The following is a 16,248-nucleotide window of genomic DNA, read 5'->3' as shown; positions in this document are numbered from 1 at the left end:
TCACATGCACATTCATGTGCAAATATGAGTGTGCAGTTTCTTTACTTTAAAATGCACAGGCACACCGGTGTGCTCACCGTGTTCTTTTCTTTTACGGACATTTCATACCCTTTGGTGTTGCAACTGTTCCTCTTGAGCTTTCTGACTGTATTTTCTCTTGGCTGCTTGTTTTGCTAGAACAGTGTTGGGGTTTTTTCCCAGCTCAGTTTCTTCTCATCAATTTATAACTAGCTCTCTACTTGCTTCCCTCCTTCCTTACAGATATGTTAAAACTTTGGTGATGCTCTTTCCTTAAACACCCAGCATTTTGATGCTTATGCTTTTTTTGCCATCAAACAACTTGTGAACACTTGAGTTAGAGTAAGTTTTAAACTATTTAGTTGGCAGGCTGGTGCAGCTATCCTCATTGTACTATTCCAAGCCTAAAAAATCAGCAGCTGATCTATAATCATATCATACTATTCTTTGACTAGAAAAGACAGGTATTACATTCCATTCATTTCCACGTGAAAACCATGTAAATTTTTTGTCCTGGTTTTGCCACATCAAACTTTGCTATAAAGAAAGCAAACAAAAAAGGAACCAACAACCTGACACCATTTAAGTGAAATCCTTACATTTGAACTGTCTTCCATTGTCTCCCTGAACTCATCTGGCTGACCTGAGCCACGTACCAGTACAAATGTAACAGCTTCTTTATTGCATGGTAGTAAGACAGCAGAAAGTGCAAGATTAAAGAGGTGGCAAACTACTAGTCTGGATATGTTTGTGATGTTTAGTCTGCCTAATCAGTGGGACAGATTTTTGTTCTGGCGTCTGTGGTGGTTCTGTGAGGAAACTGGACCGGTATAATTCGTTCTTGTTCCGTAGCCACGGTCTAAAAAGATAGGCCAGTTTCTACCACCTGAGTATCTCTGGAACTAAGACTCCTGAATCTTTCAAAGGGTCCCTTGGCTTTCTACTAATCCACAGTCATAGGATCTGTATGGGGCATGGGGCTTTGCTTTGCTTTAACCAGAGAAAGGTCCCTGCCTCTATTAACACAGCTTAACCCCTCATGCAAAAAAAGGGTGGTGAACATTCCTTCTATCTAGGGGTGAACTCCTGCCTCCAGTGAAGTCAGTGGTAAAATTCCCATTGATTTCAATGAGGCCAGAACCTCCCCTTACACATTTGAAGTTGTATTTCATGGAATACAATGAAAGAACATTGATACCTGAACGCCAAGGAACCCATGTGGTGCCTGGATTTTTGAACACTTTCATTCTTAGAAAGATTTCAAGGACAGGAAGAGTCAGAATACCTGGAAAACCTTTCACTCAGTCGTTTTTCTTTCGTATTTGCTAATAAATAATTGCATCCTGTTCTTGAAAGTCATTCAGTAGAAAATAGCTGGCATGTATGCAGCTACCACTAAAAATCTACTTTAAATAAACTCATTTGTCATCATCTCTCTCAAGACAGCTGTTGTCAGCACCATTAAAATTCAAATTTGGTTTGCCCATGACAATTAAAATTATGTCAACACTGAGAGAATTTAACAATTTCCATTGTTCCAAGCAGATAAGCAAGTTAATTCTGTGCTGCAAGCCATCACTGCAGCCATAATCAACTGACTGTGTATTGAAGAACTGTGATGTTTGAGATTATTCAGCCTTGACTGGGTTGTATCAGTGACCAAATGTTTACTTACTGACTTGAATGATTACTCCAAATCCTTGTCTTGTCTCCAGCAGTTTCAAGGCTTTTTGTCTGATACAGGTATTTCTTTTTTTAGTTTATTTGTTACAGTTTTTGAACCAAATCTGAATGTCAACCAAGTTATTTAGAGTTTGATGTTGCTTCTATAGTGACACTGCCACAGAATACAGAAACACATCAGGGGCTGACCCTTCGCCTGAACTCTTGAAAACCATAATTTTCACAGGCATAAATAAGTTTCAACTCTTTGTATTAGAATCTGCAGCCTTTCCTAGGAGTTTGTTGTTACATACATTACTGTTTGTTCATGCAGGAGGACTGATGACTTTTTTTCCTTTTCTAGATTTTCATCAATAATGAGTGGCAAAATTCTGAAAGTGGGAGAATATTCCCAGTATATAATCCAGCAACAGGAGAGCAGATCTGTGAGATCCAGGAAGCTGACAAGGTAACACATCCCATGAATGGGTAGAAATGCATAAATAGATCAAAGCAACAGGTCCAGAATAGCACTGTTGGACAGTTCTTTTATTAATCACAGTTCCAAGACCCATCACGTGACTAAGGTTGTACAGTAGCGAATTTCATAAGCCTGGTAATATCATTTACCTCAGTGCCTTTGGTTTTTTTCTTCCTTCTTAACAGATTGATACGGACAAAGCAGTGAGGGCAGCTCGCCTTGCTTTTTCTCTAGGTTCAGTCTGGAGGAGAATGGATGCATCGGAAAGAGGCCATCTTTTGGATAAGCTTGCAGACTTGGTCGAAAGAGACAGGGCAATTCTTGCTGTAAGTGGCACATGAAAATTAACAGTCAAATCACCTGTCAGTTTTACATTCTGAGAGCAACTCAGTTCATAAATGTATTAATATGAATTATATTTAAAAACTACACTCAGCTTGATTGCTAAGATGGCTGACTGTCTACTTAAGACCTGATCCAAAGCTCACAAAAGTCAACAAGATTCTTCGAATTGACTCAAATGAGCTTTAAATTGGACATCAGACAAATGAATGGGTGTGCAGACAGACGTATGCCTGTTTTGCATGCTTGTAACTTTTCTAAAATAAAAAATGGAAGACTGAGTGAAGTGATTTGTGCAGATATTAATGAAATGGCAGGTAAAATGCTTAGTGACACTCAACTGGTAACATGAATTCTGGGTACTGCACTATTTCGCTCACGTTTGAAGCCATCTAAACGGTGGCATTGTTAATGTTGTTTTCCGCATGTCAAGTGCTTTGAACTAAGCTGGTGAACATCTTAATTCCAGCTTTGTCAACACTTAAATCATCTTACCACCAGCGTATACTGTAAAATCGCCACAGGGAGAAGGAAGTGCACAGCAAATCAAGTTTACTCTGCCTGTCATTTGATTTTTATTTCTAGAGCCAAGTTCTTTACTGAATTGCACTGCAGGCAATGCCATTAATTGCTCTTGGGGATATAAGTCAGTGCAGAATTAGGCCTCCATTCTTCTCTACAGAAACTCATTTGATGGTTGGTGTGTTACACATGGGTGTACTTTGCCCATTCTTAACGATTTCTATTAGACAGCTATTGAGAATGAGTTAAGCTACTCAACATCTTAGGATATTGTATTGGATTCTTTTTGCTAAATGATCTTAGGAACCCCTAAGAGGATAGCTTATAAGATACTTTTAAAAATAGGAATATTAACTTAAAAATAAGGACATTAGCTTGTTAATTTATGAGCTTCCCTAGAGGAGAATTTGTTTATTTGATGGCAATAAATAAACTGGCTGTACAGTATAGATATCTCAGACCTCAGCAGGAGTCTTGGCAGCCATATAGAGAAATTTTTATATTCACATCAATTATATAAAGAGGGATATGTCCATTCTTCTCTTTATGGATTCACATCATTAATATGGGGTTACAAGGAGCCCCTTCTCAGCTGTTATCATTAACATAACAGAACCTAGCTTGACAGGCATTTTTATCTTGGCTCCTGATTAAAGCAATTTAGCATTTATGTATCTGGACCAAATACAGTGGCTATTAGGTCCAGAATACACACAGGCATATGTACATGCATGTGGACACACACACAAACCCACAAGACGGACACATAAACACACGCACACACATGTTCTTACAATCATAGTCATTCCAGAACACTCCAGAAGGAACCAGATTTTTTTTTTAAGGAAAATGTTTTTTGTTCACATTTGCAAAAAGAAGTAACAAAGGGGATCAGATAGTTGTTCTGAACCTTCTGGGTTAAGACTATGCCAAGGTGTAACTGGTTGGTCTTGATTAAAATCTTTGTCATGATTGAAGAGCTGTTAAGACAGTGAATACTTAAGTACAATAGTCTAAAAATGCTACTGTGCTTATATCTCTTAACTCTTTCTTGTCCTCTAGACTATGGAATCACTGAACAGTGGCAAACCTTTCTTGCAAGCTTTCTATGTAGATCTTCAGGGAGTCATAAAAACCCTGAGGTATTATGCCGGTTGGGCAGACAAAATCCATGGAATGACCATTCCTGTAGGTAAGGGGGATTAAAGCACAGGTATGCACCTAAACCTTCTCATGGCCAAATGGCTTAATAGATTACAGCTTCGTGAAAGGTAGAAGAGAACCTTGTTCTGGTCTTCTGGTGTGTAGTATGTTGCTGAAGCAGCTGTTTAAAAGTGAGCAAGGGCTGGACTAGATGACCTGCTATTGTTCTGCCCTACATGCACATCCCAAAGAGTGTTTTGTTTCTTTTGCATGTGTCCATCTGAGAAGGAGATAGCTCAATACCTACATTTAAATATTGTTGCACTTACAAAAATGGATGTCGTATAAGCCTGACAAATACCTTGGAACACATGACAACAGTGTTAGCTGCCTTTTTAAGAAACAGTATGCTTAACATATTTATATCTTGTTTATATATGTCTTCTTACTGCCTATGCAAATAATTTTACTTGGGACTAACACTGGATCCAAATTCATTTATACTTTGAGAGAGTTTGTAATGTTACTATGGAGACCTGTACATACGTATCAGATATATTTTGTTATATATGCTTCTTCAAATTATTCAGTGGGATGAGTTTTATATGGTACGTATGAGATAGATCTTTATAAGTGCTAGGAAATTAGTTATTCTGCTCTTATTTTTTGCTAAAGAGATAAGAAAAAATCCTTAACATTATTTTTTTTTAACAAGTCTCTTCCTCCTGCCCCTCCCTCCCAGCTATTTAACAAATACAAGCTGCATTTTGTGTTGCAAACATACACATTTGCAGTCTGGACTAGATGTACCAACTGCTATAATTATGCAAAATGGCACATGATAGCAAAGAATGATTTTATGCAGGTGCAGTCATTAAGATAAATGTACTCATCTTTTACCTTTTGCATAAAATAAATCTTTGGAAAAACAGTAAAGAAAACCAACACTTATTCTATGGATTCTTTTTGGCTTTGTGGTGCACACTGTTCATTGAGCATGCATGTTTATTACACTTTACTGGAGACCAGGAAGGCACACTCACAAGTAAATGAATTTTGCTGTTGTCCCATCTATTTCCATAAAATTACATTATGTAACGCAATATCTGCAGTACACTAGCTTGCCTCTGTACAGCAAAGCACAAAACTGTCAAAGTTAGGCAAGCATATAAATTGAAAATGTGGCCCCAAAATTTTCGGCAGGAAAACAGATCATGCAACTCTTATTGCAGAGTTACTCATCATGGTGTTTCAGCTTGTTAAAATTGCAGTATATACTGACTGATGTTTATCATCACTAGTTTCTTTTCACCAAAGAAATGACAATATTAGTATTTCAGGTGTAGACTCCTCTGTAAGAACTCTTGAAGATTTCCACAGTCATTTAGGCTGAGATCCATAAATCCTGGTTTTGCTGCTTGCACTTCACATTTAAACACGCAAAAGTGCAGAGCACACCATACATTCATATATTCAGCAAATTTCCTGTTCCCTGATCGCTTTCTCTCTGGTCAGTGAATGCCTCCTTCTTACTTGTTAGCCCCGCAGGTACGTAGAATTTGGGTTAGTCACCAAAAGGCATTGCCAGGTTAGGGAGAATAAATATTCTCTGCTTATTCTTGTCCTCAAGTAGTGTATCTGGTGAAAATCCTGATTTTTTTCAGTGAGGTGGGCTACGCTGGGGGAGAGAAAGGCACATTTTCAGCATGCCTTCCTAAATGCAAACTTCACTGCTAACACAGTTATCAGTAGTGTAGAATTGTAGGTCCATTCACAGATTTTCAGGGTATCAATTAGTTCTTCCTCTTGGTTTAACACTCCTCTGTATTCCTCTAGTTTCACATCATAAATTTGTCATTCTCATAAAGCTATTTTAGAGCAAGGCCAGTGTTAAACAATGGCGCTCTTTACATTCGCTTACCATCAGCTCATCAAAGGAAACCAAACAAAACAACAAAACCAAAATAAAAACCCTATTAAATCTGCTTCTCTTTCTGTTCAGTGTGCTAATAAATCTGAAAACTCCCAATCTTTCATCTGTTTCTGTTGAGGCTTTCTTTTCCTCTAAAATAAAAATAAGCAAGTGATAGACAAGTAGAAGAAGAACAGTGCGTTTTACAGTCACATTCCTTTTGGTCCCAGAGCTGCTAAAACCTCCAGACTGCCCTTTGCTTGCTCCCATGCATAAAGCATTGATGATTTAAATTAAAACAGAATGAGGCTAGACTAGAAAACGTTAAACTAATAAACTGAATGCAAGCAAAAATGTATCTTTAAATCAATATATATGATACAGCTTAAAGAACCAACTCAGCTCTCCTCACCCACTTGTCTGCTGTGTCCTGCTATATGAGGCATGTGACTATTATGCTTGTTATGCAAATCAAATATCCAGGACAGAGACTCCTGATGGAAATCTGAGCAAACCCATCTGTGGAAGGTATTGCTGTCCCAAAGTGAGATCCCTGGATAAATGGGGCTTTCGTTCTGATTAAAAAATAAAAATCTTTGGGCCAGGTGCTAAGCAGCTGCAAATTGATCTGGCTCTATTAATATCAGTGAGCACTGAAGAATGCCAGTTTACGTCAGCCAATATTAAAAAAAAAAACTCTTAAAGACAAATTTTTAGATTGGATGTGGGATCAGACTGTCAGATCCTCTCAGGCAATGTTCTTCTGGCTGCCATCTAGTAGAAGGATAAGAGTAACAATCATCAGCAATAGCATCTTAGAATAAGTGTCATTAGCATGACTTGTTTAAACTAATCTTAAAACTCTAAAATGTCTTAAAAGTTTCCTATTTAATTTCTGAGCATAGGGGAGCTTTCTATGCTCAATGTTCAGAAAAAGTGATTCATTTCATCAATCTTGAGTTATTTTGCCATGGTAACAGCTTATTTTACATTAGCGATGAGGTGGCTCTTTCTTAAATACCTCTTTGGCCTGTCCAGAGGCATCTGAAGCTTCTGAGTAACTTCAAATCACATACATTCACAAAGATACTGTTAGAAAGCAACCTCAGATATCCCATCTTAACAGTAAGTCTGTGGGTGATGAACTTTCGAAGTAGGTGTCAAAAGGGCAGCTGTTTAGAGCCTAGTGGAAGAAAGCAGGGCAAGCAACTCTGCATGGGAGGTATTGCTCTGCAGAAAGAATGTTCTGCCTACGTTTGGTAGAATTAACCACCATTTGTCTGACTTGGCAAGCAGGTTCAGGTTATCTATAACTTTATGTTATGAAGCACACAGACCATGTGGCAATGATTATGCAGTGACAATCTAAAGTCAGACAGTGCTAACGTAACTGTGTTGTTACTGTTATGTTGTCACCATCCTTCTGGCTGAAAATCCACCTCTCACAGTACTACTGACTACAAGCTGGTATTTTTAGCTGACTCCTCTATGTGCCTCTTGAGCACTTAAGACAGTTATGCTGGTATATACTTCTCTGTATTTTGACTTCACTTCTGTCTGGTCTGTGAACCGCTGCTAGCATCTGTGAAAGATGACCTAGAAAATCAAACTGATCATCTCAATTTGTGAAACAAATATTCTCATCTCCACTGGGAAGTTGTTAAGCATCTAGAGATCAAAATGGTGCAATGACATTTTGTCAATGCAAACTGACTGATCAGCTATTCTTTTCCTCCTTTTCCTGATGTGAATCTCTTTTCTCTCTCTCCCTCCCTCCTTTACTTCTTCTGTTCTGTCCCTTGTCTTGGCTGCAGACTACTGTTACCTTTCTCGTAATTACTCTGTATCTGGCCCCCAGCTGATGTATTAGCTACTCTAGCTCAGGTTTCTGCTGAGCAAATCCTGTAAAGTAGATGTACAGAAATAAACAGAACTGAAAATAAGTTATTTCTAATCAAATTCAAGTTGAAGTCTTTACTTAAACCCAAGAAGCTTTATGGATTAACCCATTTATTGTTACCAGATGTATATATAGTACAGGACATTGAAGCAGGTTCCTGAAATGTACTCCCTGTTGCAAAGTTAGCCCTTTCCCCAATACTAAACAAGGCTGGCTGCAGCTCTGGTCTGAATGGGGTAGCGGCCACAGCTGCCTGCATGCTCTCACACCATGTGAAGGAAAGCACATACCCCTGGCATTGGACAGTGACAATGGGAGCAAAAGCACTGCAATCTTCCCTCCTTACTCCCTTCCTCCGTCTGACCATTTCCTATCCTGGTAAATCATCTCCTGTGATTGAGCCTATGATGAGAACCTCATCGTTCTCACATACTTAGTTGAAATGATTTTTCTAAGTAAAGAGATTCAAAATTTTCTAGATGACCAAGCACTACAGGCCAAGGGGCACATTCAGCTCATGCCTTTAGTGTAGCCCTTCCTTCAGCTGTGGCCTCACTGAAAACCATTTGACCTAAATTCAGAGGTGGTTTGAGCCTTGGCTAGTTTATAGAGCTACAAGACTCAATTTACGTACAAAAGTGCTGTAAATGTACTTTGCACAGATGTAGGCCAAGCACGCTAACAAAGCTGATGGTTAGATAATACCTTAACCAGTCCCCACACAGAGCAGGTCATTTTTGTGCTCTTTATCAACTGGGAAGAAACCTACATGGTATCACAGCATGTATAACCTCAGCATGTACTCCCAGACCACAGGCAAGTGCTGAAGCAGCAACAACCGTGCAGCTTTGTGAAAGAGCATGAACTCCATCAGCCCCCATGGCAGTCACTTATACCAGCTGTGCAAAATGAGCCAGCACAGAAACCTGCCGCTCTGAGCAGGCTGGGCCATGTGAAAGGTTCCCACAGACCACGGGCGTGACCCCAAATCACGGATCTGTTTATTTCATGACCTGACTCAGGCTGCCCTGAGCTCAACAGTGCTTTAGTTAAGGAGTACAGATCTAGCGTAGCACTCACTTTAACTAATGATACCTCTCACCCCTGGAGTTTTTTGCCATTTTTGTTCATCAGGACCTTAAAAATAACTACCAGATCAGAGAGTTAATTAAGTAACTCCCTTTAGCCTCATACCATCCTCACCTACTGTTTGTGAATATGCAGCCTGCTTTTCCTGCATCTTTGCTGTTAGGATCTTTCTTAGCCCATGTTTTTATTTCTGTCAAAAGTCCAGTGAGAAAAGCCCAGAATTTCCAAGTTTCTGGTTACTTGGTTCCTTCAATTTATTTATTCACTTTTACCTTGCTCAAAATGTTTGTGAAAACTTTTCTTATTCTCTGTTGTCTAGCTGCATGCAACTTTTCCCTGTCAAATTAATTACGGATTTAGCCTGAGGCTGTTTCTGATACAGGCCTTGTTCTACAAGTCAGCTATAAGAGCACGGCTGTATGATGAACCCTGTATTCTTCTTACTGTTGTCTTCTGCAGTAAATAATGCTCAATTACACATCAGTCACAGGCTTCCCCTCTTCATTCCACATCTACAGGTTGTGGTATATCATTCCATTACTTCAAACTGCCTGTGTCTTCAATGGAAGATGAGTGAGATGTATGTTACTCTATTATCTCACAGCTGCTTGTATATATACCTTTATATTGCTGTGTTCCAGTCATGCCTTTCAGGAAATTGCCTTTGTGACTCTTCCTTCACTTCTCTCACCCTGAAATCAGCAGAGGCCAGTAAGTGGCTTCCTTGCTACTGCCCTTTTTTGTGTGGTACAGCTTGTCCTCTTTCCCAAGGAACAAAGCAGGTTACTTTCTGATGGGATGCCTGCTTCCTTTGTTCTACAGAAAGAACAATTAGGTTGCTCCTGAACCTAGGTTTCCCATGCTGGCTCATGAAAAAACATTTCCATGACTTCTTTATTTCTTTTACTGCCATCAAAGGCTGATCCTTAGAGCTTTCCCCCCCTCTATTTTTTTCTTTTTGTTCTGCCAAGTCAAACTGCACTTGAGAGTAACCACGCTCATCTGTTTCAGATGGAGATTATTTTACGTTTACAAGACACGAACCCATCGGAGTGTGTGGACAGATCATCCCTGTGAGTATCTCTACTAGTGCTTTCTATTTATTTTCATTTGAACCAGCTCTCTTTAAAGACACATAAAACATGGTCCTCAGCTATGTGTGTTTTCCATTACGAAAAAAGCTGAGCTCATATTGTTGACATATCTTTAACAGCCTCCCTGCAAATGCTTATTTGAACATGCTAATAGGGTTTAGGCTCTGTTATTAGGAGTTAAGTTCTCAAGTCATAGAATTCTCATGATTAAAACAAGCAAAGCAAAACACAGTGTTAATATGCTGTCAGTGGTTATGGATGTTCACACAACTTATGGAAAATTGATGCTTTGCTGTGGTAGTCTTTTTATTTAGTTAGTTTTTACTGTGATTTAACAGGCTCCTCAGTTCCTGGGAGAATGTGATGCATTTTAATTCCATTCTTTCCTGCTATTTCTTTTACAAGGCTAGAGGAGAAAAGGAAACTCCAGGAGACATATCATTACAATTAACATTGTGTAGCTAATAAAAGACATGAAATGTTTATTTGTTATGAGAGAGAAACACAGCATTTCATCAAATCTAATACTCCCCCTACACCCCAGTATACATCCTTAATATACTCTTGCTGAACACTGCATGGGAATTACACTGAAAGGCTAACTTTTTCAGAAGAACCAGTTAACTGGCTTTGGCAGAAATTTCAATGGGAGGCTCACATATAGCTATTAAAATATTGTGTGGAAGCTTTTTTCCTTGACAAAGCACTGGGGAACTAATCAGGACATTCTCTGAAATTTTTGTTGATGTTGTTTTTTTGTTTTGTTCATGTTAACCACAAAGCCACTAAACAGCAACATGCAGCAATTCCATTAAAAGAGGAGCAGCCAGAAAAGATTACTTTAACAATGTTAAGCCCTTTTTTCCCTATTTATATTTGTTGTTATTTCATGTCTTTGTTAAGGGGTGGCTATTGTGTTTGGCACTCTGTAGAAGCTGAGAAACATGCAAATGACTCAGAGAGTCTGTGGCTACACCCGGTCTGCAAACACCTATGCACTCTCCTAACTTGACTCACGAGTGGTCCTTATGAATGAATGATTCCACAGCTCTGTCCCCATTCTTCAGCTAAGCACATGGACAAGCATTTGCAAAATGACAACCCCAACATCTAAGCCAAAGTTGCTGGACATCTCTTAGGCTTGTCTCATTTTGCTTAACTGTTGAAGAAACATGGCCATGGACTGAAGATCATGCCAAAAGCAGGATTTATTTAGTTTAGATTTGTAAAACTCTTTGTTCAGGGTACCCAGCCATCGACCATACTTGTTCATTCTTCCCCCAAGTCTGTCCTCCAAAACTTCAACATGGCTGTCATACGCATCTTTAACACTGCTGCTAATCCGATACATATTTCCTCCACAGCTACCAGTCACAGAGTACAGCCCCTGGGCCGCTGCATGCACTTAGCCATTACACTAGCAAATATGTTATTACAAAAATAAAATTAAACAGCAAGCCTAACACTAAACTCCTCATCCTCTTTCACATCCTAGCTTCCATCAAAACATATGCTCTTTGGCAGCTTTGTAGCATAAACAGGGCTATATACTATCCTATAAAACTCGTCGGAGCTCTCCTTGCGATACCATTAGAAGTGCAGGCTGTCAGCACACTGTTGGCCCTATAGCTCCCCTCCCAGGTTTATATACTGGAGATGGAATTAAAACATCACTTTGTCTCCAGAGTTTATAAACAACTGAGGGAGTAAAAAATTGGGTGTTCGGTGAAGGAAAGACAGTTGTGTATTTTTTCAAGCTAGCCAGGGGCTAGAGAGATGTCCCTGAGAGTGGCAGCTGATACGCATCAGGCAATAACATGCTCTGGCCAGCAGCTGACTCTGTGACTGATATTTTCTATTTTCTTTCCAGAGGAGATTATTACATGCATTTATAAAAGTGACTGTGCAAACGCAGTTATTTTATTGCTCTTGCATTTCCATTGAAATCAGCATGACTATCCACTTAACCTGTTAGGATCAGGCCTTGATGCAGAAAGGCTTGTTATTCTTACCTTTATCCAAAACTTGTTTATGCATCAAACTAATATAATTCACTACATCTTCTGCTGCAGTTAAATGAAGTTGAATTTAATGATGATACAAAATTTTTTATCAGCAAAGAGTGTTTCTCAACTTGTTTTTTACTGTTCTTTTAATGTATTCCATATAAAATTGCTCAGTAAGAAGTTTTCAAGAAAATGAAATGCTGTGACCAAGCATTGACATTTATGGGTTTTTAACTGTAATCCCCTCAATTACAGATTATATAATTCTGAGTATAAATTTTATATCTTAAGATGTATTCAAGGATAGGAAATTTAAATCCAAAAACACTTCGGCACGAACAAACAGTTCTTTCCAAATGTATCAGAAGCAAGAAGTACTTGTCACGTGGGAATTGAAAGTGCCAATTGCAAAACAGTAAATGGAATAAGTTGTGACTAAAAAAATTAACAGATAACAGAAGATTCTTTTATGAAGACTGCGGATGGAGGCTGTAATTCTTTGAACAGGAGAGAAAGAACTAAAAGGTCACTGTTGTCGCTTTCTTAATGGCAGTAATTAAAAAAAAATCCTTGCTTTGTGCTGGGAAAGATTTATGTTGAGGATCAGCCTGAGAAATAAGTGAGGTAGCAGCTTGACATCTTGAAAACAAAACAGCACTGCAATATTTTTCCATCTATCAACTTTTATTTTTTCCTACAGTGGAACTTCCCCCTGCTGATGTTTGCATGGAAGATTGCTCCAGCTCTGTGCTGTGGCAATACAGTAGTTATTAAACCAGCAGAACAAACACCACTCAGTGCTCTCTATATGGGAGCCCTCATCAAGGAGGTAAGAATAATTGACAGGAATAATGTCCCTGTCTCTCCTTGTGGGGAAGGAACTACCAGCACATGCCTGGTTTAACGTGCTCTGTCAGTTTCATAAATCATGCTTCCCTTCATTCCTTCCTATTTTGGCAGGCTGGCTTTCCACCAGGAGTTGTCAATATTTTGCCAGGATTTGGTCCAATTGTTGGTGCAGCCATAGCATCTCATGTTGGCATTGATAAAATTGCTTTTACTGGATCCACTGAGGTAAGAGGATTCACAGATACATTATTGTAAAATGTGAGTAAAGACTTAGGGAGATAGTATTAAGTCCTTGTGCTACGTTTCTCACTGTCACTGAGTAAAAGAGCTACATCTAAATAACAGTGGTCTGTCCTTCCCAGCTAAACTTACATACCGCAGTACTTCCAAAGCAGAAATGGCTCCTTTCCTCCAGCCCCTGCTGTGCTCAGCACCTCAGCACAGGAGATATGCCTGGAAAAATATTGCTGGGATTTCCTGTGGGCTTATGAGGATGTGAATCACATGCAAGTAGGCAGAACATCCCGTGTATATCACAGCACACATAAATACTGCTTTAGCATCCATAATTTGTGTATCTTGGCATATTTGGGGAAAAGGGGAGAGGAAGGGGCAAATGTACTTCAACTTTGATGCTGCATTCAAGTATACTGAGGAGGAGGAGGAGGTCTAAAAAGGAAGGAATGCGGGGAGAAAAGGAGATTGTCCAAGGTGTCTGTTCCCAAAATGATGGAAAGAAGCTGGTCAGAAGATGAAGGGAGTCAGTTGTCTTCTGGATGCCAAAATGTCGTGCTATGAGTCTATGATGCAGATGTTACAGAGGAGGTTCAGTCTGAAGACGAAGGCTGTAATCTACAGAAAGAGTAACGAATTCCTCAAAACTCAGATCGTGTCTTGCTCTCAAATACGTGCAAAGCCGGCTGTTATCAGGGGTGGAGTGAAGATGATAGAGGTACTCCAGACTGAAGTCATAGGGGAAGGGGCCTTATCTCATCGTCTGAAGGCAGACAGAAAGGAATCTCGGTGGGAGTTTCAGGGCTGGTTATATTTAGAGAGTGCTAAACCCAGCCCTTTTCAATTCAAAATGTGACAAACTATTGTATGGAGGGAGCTAAACCCCAGGGATCCAGACTCCCTTTGATACGATTGACTCCCACTCGTGGCAGTGGGAAGCTTTACACATCCCGGGGATACTGCTCTTCACAGTGAGTCAATTTGGTTTTGATTTGAGTTGATAAATTCACTGACCAAGCAGCCCTACTAGATATGTGTGGGTATCTCCCTGGTGGGTCCAGGGATTGCAGAGACCAGCTCAATTATTTCAGATAAATTATTCTGGTGGAATTATCCTGTAGTTGAGTTTGGAAGTCACCATACACGAGCCTAAATTACCAGTAAAATGTAGCTGCAGTTGTATGCCTAATTTGCACACACACAGTTGTTTTGCAATTACTGTATGTCTGTAGATGGATTTTTTATGGCAACTTTAGATTATAATATACACAGGTTACATTCTACATCAATGGCAACATCAGATTTCAGATTATTCTATGGAATTACTCTAGTCATTACATCTCCTGTAACCAATTTATATTAGCATCCTGGAATACTGAAAACTTTAATATGAGCTGATTACCCCCCATAAATTAAGTTGAAACAATTGTTTTCATAAAGATATGTGGTCTCTGTTTAAGATAAATATTATATTATACAGGATGTTGCACTGTTTGGAGGAGGAAAAATACAGATGGGTTAGGTTTCAAAGTTGTCTTTTGTAGCCAAAATAAATTTTTATTGTAGTTCCAGACAGCTTTAGTTTTAATAGGCGTTTAAACTCAAAAGCTGTGGGTTTTATACTAACTCAGTGCCTACCTTTAAAAGCCTTACTAATAGGAAGTGAAAAGCATTACAGAGATGAAAAAGCAATTCTCTAAGAACCTAAAGCAAGAACAGATGGAACATTTTAATGCAGAGTTAGTGTAAACTATTCCATATTGTTTCTGATTTCCTGTAACACTGAATTTTTGTAACAGCAAGTCAACATTGTAACATTTTAAACACATAGAGTCTTTTGACTTCTCCAAAACAGATTTCAATTTCTAATGAAACAATAATGGAAATATTTTGTCTCTCTGGTCTTGTCTGAGGCATATCAACTGTATACTCCAGTGATGTGGATTTCCGATAGCCATCGGATACATAAATGCCACGATATTAACTTCCATTTCCCAATTTCATCCAGGTGCTAGTTAAGGCAGTTAAAAGTATTAACTTGAGCAAGTTAATGATAAAACCTATCAGTACAAAAGCAAAGATCTTCAAGTTTAGATGTCTGAAGCACACATTTTTCTGAAGTTTTCACCATGAGGTTCTTTTGGAAAAAAATATAAATTCTCTACCTTTGAAGTATATACTTTGGCCAATGAAAACTTCCCATTTGCCTGTAAAAATCACAAAACCCAGCTATTATTATCTATTTTCTGCAACGTTTTTTTGAAGGCAGAAAACAGGCTGCTCTTCCTAGAAAAAATGTAATGCTAATGTTTTCCAAAATTTGGAGAACCCAATCCATAGAAACATGAGCCAAAAGGCCAAGTTCATGACCTTAACTCAGTAAAGCCTGACACAGCCACACCAAAGATCCATCCAGCCTAGCACCTTATCTTGCAACATGACCAGTAACAGATGCTTATAGAAGAAGAGAGGATGTGTAGAGTGATCCCTTCCTTGCTGTAGCCTCACAGCTTCTAGTAATCAACAATTTAAAGACTTCCTGAGCCCAAAGGTGCATGTGGACAATTGTATTTAACAGGAACCAACGGCCTTGTCATCCATGCATTAGTCCAGTACCTTTTGAAACTCCTGACTATTGTGAGGCCTCAAGCCCACGCCTATACAATGACAACACATAAATGACTTCTAATTTATGATACTGACTTCTAATTTATGATGCTGGTCCAGTTTGCACTCTCTATTTCTGTTTCTTAGATTCTCTAGTGCTTTGAAAATTGTTTTAAGTACTACGATTTACTTTTCACACACTACCCCCCTCAAATAATATGTGGAAGATCATGAAGAGCTCTTTTTCTGTGGTACCATCACTGTTTGATTCCAGTTCTCTCCCTTTCCTTCTGACCCCTCCTTTTATGGGTTAGCTCACGCACATTAAAAGAGTAGTCTGCCAGTTCTTTCATCCCTTAGCCTGCCTGCTTCTTATGAAACACCCTCCC

The 16,248-nt window shown here is 39.1% G+C and overlaps 1 protein-coding gene and 1 long non-coding RNA gene across 3 annotated transcripts in view; one reads left to right on the top strand and one right to left on the bottom strand.

The window, feature by feature from the left end:
* LOC142039125 (uncharacterized) overlaps positions 1-16,248 on the bottom strand; it is a 133,811-nt gene that overhangs the window by 21,751 nt on the left and 95,812 nt on the right. The window contains exon 5 of the long non-coding RNA XR_012652820.1: positions 2,311-2,485. This is a non-coding gene — a long non-coding RNA (uncharacterized LOC142039125). The remainder of the gene's footprint in view (positions 1-2,310; positions 2,486-16,248) is intronic.
* ALDH1A2 (aldehyde dehydrogenase 1 family member A2) overlaps positions 1-16,248 on the top strand; it is a 58,430-nt gene that overhangs the window by 22,958 nt on the left and 19,224 nt on the right. For both annotated transcript variants that reach the window (XM_075045379.1, XM_075045378.1), the window contains exons 2-7: positions 2,045-2,149; positions 2,347-2,487; positions 4,088-4,217; positions 10,081-10,142; positions 12,870-12,998; positions 13,130-13,243. In XM_075045379.1, the coding sequence (XP_074901480.1) occupies positions 2,045-2,149; positions 2,347-2,487; positions 4,088-4,217; positions 10,081-10,142; positions 12,870-12,998; positions 13,130-13,243 (681 nt within the window). The remainder of the gene's footprint in view (positions 1-2,044; positions 2,150-2,346; positions 2,488-4,087; positions 4,218-10,080; positions 10,143-12,869; positions 12,999-13,129; positions 13,244-16,248) is intronic.

This window comes from Buteo buteo, chromosome 13 (genome assembly GCF_964188355.1).
Source record: "Buteo buteo chromosome 13, bButBut1.hap1.1, whole genome shotgun sequence".
Taxonomy (NCBI): Eukaryota; Metazoa; Chordata; class Aves; order Accipitriformes; family Accipitridae; genus Buteo; species Buteo buteo.
This window is presented reverse-complemented; position numbering and strand designations above follow the sequence as displayed.